Source organism: Micropterus dolomieu, linkage group LG09 (assembly GCF_021292245.1).
Source record: "Micropterus dolomieu isolate WLL.071019.BEF.003 ecotype Adirondacks linkage group LG09, ASM2129224v1, whole genome shotgun sequence".
NCBI lineage: Eukaryota > Metazoa > Chordata > Actinopteri > Centrarchiformes > Centrarchidae > Micropterus > Micropterus dolomieu.
Genome location: NC_060158.1, coordinates 10553544 through 10556858, shown reverse-complemented (window position 1 = coordinate 10556858; position 3315 = coordinate 10553544). Strand labels below are relative to the sequence as shown.

General features: G+C 39.9%; 1 protein-coding gene across 1 annotated transcript in view; it reads right to left on the bottom strand.

Annotated features, from left to right (window-relative positions):
• The window catches only part of prrt1 (proline-rich transmembrane protein 1), a 14355-nt gene extending 11327 nt beyond the window's left edge, over positions 1-3028 (bottom strand). Inside the window, exon 1 of the mRNA XM_046059396.1 lies at positions 2717-3028. Within this exon, the coding sequence (XP_045915352.1) occupies positions 2717-2735 (19 nt within the window). The 5' untranslated portion in view covers positions 2736-3028. The remainder of the gene's footprint in view (positions 1-2716) is intronic.
• Positions 3029-3315: the final 287 nt, after the last annotated feature.

Below are 3315 nucleotides of genomic sequence, written 5' to 3'. Positions count from 1 at the left end.
TTTTAGCTGAGGCGCACCTGTCATACTCCTGGTTCAAGCTCAAAGACTTTAACGCTTATTGCCCAAGTTAGAAAACCGTAACAGAGAGGAGGCCCTGCTGAAGGGGCTGTGTAAGATTTGTGTTGGTAGTTTAAAAAACGTGACTGAGAGAAGGTTAGAAATGTCACCATTTCTGCCACTGAAAATTCCTGCCTCAGTTAAAATGGAAGTCTATGTGACAGCTGGCTGTCACTGCTGTCACTTCAGCTGATTCCATCGTTCCATGTCTGTGACCGGCACAAATGTTCCTAAGTTTTTATGTATAAATGAATGTATGTGGAGTGGAAATCGTGTAGGTTTAAGAGAAGATTTTTAATAATGATAAAATAATAAGTACGATTTTACAGCTCCTCTGTAGTCTATGTAAAATCTCAGGTCTGAAAATTGTATACATTTTTATCTGCGACTGTGTAAAAAGCATGAAAACTATAAAAAAAAATAAAAAATTATGAGAGAAAGTCCAAAGGGCTGTGGAAGATTTAAGGTTTGAATGAAGTTTCTATGTGAATGTATGAATGAGTGGGAAGAGGTTGAACATGAGTGAGGCTGAAGGTTTTTTCCATTGACTCCTAATATATATAATTGAATATTTCAAAATGGGATTTGAAAAGTTGAATAATGGCCAGAATATTTGGAAGATGTGGAACATTTTGATATTTGAATGGAGTTTCTAAAAGTAGGAATGAGTAGTTAAGAGTTTAAAAATTGGGCACAACATACAAGTTATCATACCATAAGAAGGGATGGACATGGTCAGCAACAATATTGTGTGCCAGTGTGTGCCAAGAAAATATCCCCCACACCATTACACCACCACCAGCCTGAACCATTGATACAAGGCAGGATGGATCCATGCTTTCATGTTGTTTTCGCCAAATTCTGACTTTATCATCTGAATGTTGCAGCTGAAATCAAATCTTGTACTGTCCGATATAGTCTTCTGTTGCTGTAGCCCATCTGCTTCAAGGTTCAATGTGTTTTGCATCAGAGATGGTATTCTGCATACCTTGGTTGTAACGAGTGACAATTTGAGTTACTGTGGCCTTCTGTCAGCTCGAACCAGTCTGGCCATTCTCCTCTGAACCGTACCATCAACAAGGCCTTTTCACCTTGAGAATAGCCGCTCTCTAGATATTTTCTCTTTTTCCTCATCCTTCTCTGGAAACCCCAGAGATGATCGTGTGTGAAAATCCCCAGTAGATCAGCAGCTTCTGAAATACTCAAATCCGCCTGTCTGGCACCAACAACCATGCAATGATCAAGTCATTAAATCCCCTTTCTTCCCCATTCTGATGCTCGGTTTGAACTTTAGCAGATCGTCTCAACCATGTCTACATGTTGAAAAGCACTGAGTTGCTGCCAAGTGATTAGTAGTTGAAAACGTGTACCTAATAAACTGGCCAGTGAGTGACATTGTATGATAGAAGTTTATTTATCCAGAGCAATTGTTGTGCAGCAGTTGCAGAAGGCCAACAAAGTAGGAAAGAGGGCAAATGGTGTTAGTCATTGTTGGCCTATATAGATTATTATTATTATTATATATATATTATGTTAAATAGTTGTTTTTTCCTATCTTTGTTCAACTTTGTTGTCCTTGTTTTTAACAGTAGGCCTCTATTCCTGTAAATTGTTCTGTGTGTAAGTACATTAAGCACATAATCAACCTTATTAAGCTGATAGTGATTATTTCAGTCATAATACTGAGCATTGCTGAGTTTACATGAACCAAAATCATTCCCGACCCAGTGTTAGTCATGTGATATTTGCATTTGAACGTCACATCCCTGCATGATTTCAATTGGTAAACAATGGTGTGCATCCTCATAAATAGCATTATAGCACACTGGTTTTTTTTATTAGTATCAATGAATCCGTGGATTATGTCACGTGTACCTACAGCCCAAACGGCAGACTACTGTACAGTCTGCCTTTTACAGTATCAGTGGCAACTTTGTGCGTTTCACGAGGACCTTTATCCTTTTTTCTTTTTACTGTAAAGGCTCTCCCGGTGTTTGAGCTCCATCAGTAGTTGGCGCGTTAACATCCTAAAAGAATGGAAGAAAAATCCGGAAAGACGAGACCAATGTGTTTTTGTGTGTACTAGACGTTGAGGATTATTAATTAAGGCTGTTGACCACGCGCAAGTGAAGACGTGCATGCGCAGAGGACGCCCACAATGTCTATAGTCAGGAGAGATGTACGTAGGTCTGCGCTTAACGATGATAATAATGAGACACACAGGGAAAATTACCCCATAATAAATTGTAAAGTAGCCTCTTCTACAAACAATACAAGTCCTTAAACTGTAAAGCAAAAAATGAATAACATCCTGACTTAAGATGGGCTACAAATGTAATAATATAAAGTCTGATAATGTCATTTTTAATAACTCTCTATTGAGCATCATGGACATAATATGAGGCCCTATGGTGGGCCCCCCCCCCCCACTCAGGCTGCACCCACTCGGCGGTGCATCATCCTATAGAAAAAGCGCTGGAGATGCAGATGACAGAAAAAAGGATCTCGTCAGCTTGATATGTATCCGCGGATCAAACAAATGTCCATATAAAAACAGCCTTTTCCCCCCAACATCTCAGAGGGGGTTAAGAAGTGGCTCAATTAGACTACCAATTAGGTTTCAAAATACGCCACATTTAACACAATTAAAACATCTCACCGTGTTTTTCCGACGACATGCCTTCCAATCTTCGGTCCTCCTCCTTGTGATCGGATGTGTTTTAACTCCAGCCGACGGTGAAAAAAAAAATCTCTTTCGTGCGCGATGATGCAGACTTTTTACTGCAAATGTGTGCAACCCATCCTCAAGATGTCTTCATCTTTAAAGAAAAAAAGCACCCACGCTTTGATGTTAATAATAACTTAGAAGCCAACCCAGTTGTCCTCCAGCGCGCAGGTCTATCTACTATTTCTCCTCTTTCTCTCTGTGCGGCTGGACGTCTAATAAGGTTTCTCTACTAACGCGTCGCCGTACATTGAATTAATCAGACACAAAGATATCGTTGTCTTAAAGCGACAGCCCGGATTGAGGAAATGCACAAGCACTGTGCTGGTCTGGAACATCCCGTTAGTCCAACAAAGAAACCACGCATTTCTCTCCTTGCGTGACATTTCAGCGCATCCGTTTTCCCCCTCATACATGATGTCCTCAAATGATTTCTCTGTCAGAAAGCCCAGAGAATAGACTAGTAATGATTGGCATGCAACCAAATATTTTAATTTCAACAAATATCTGAGTACACAGATATACAAAAATCA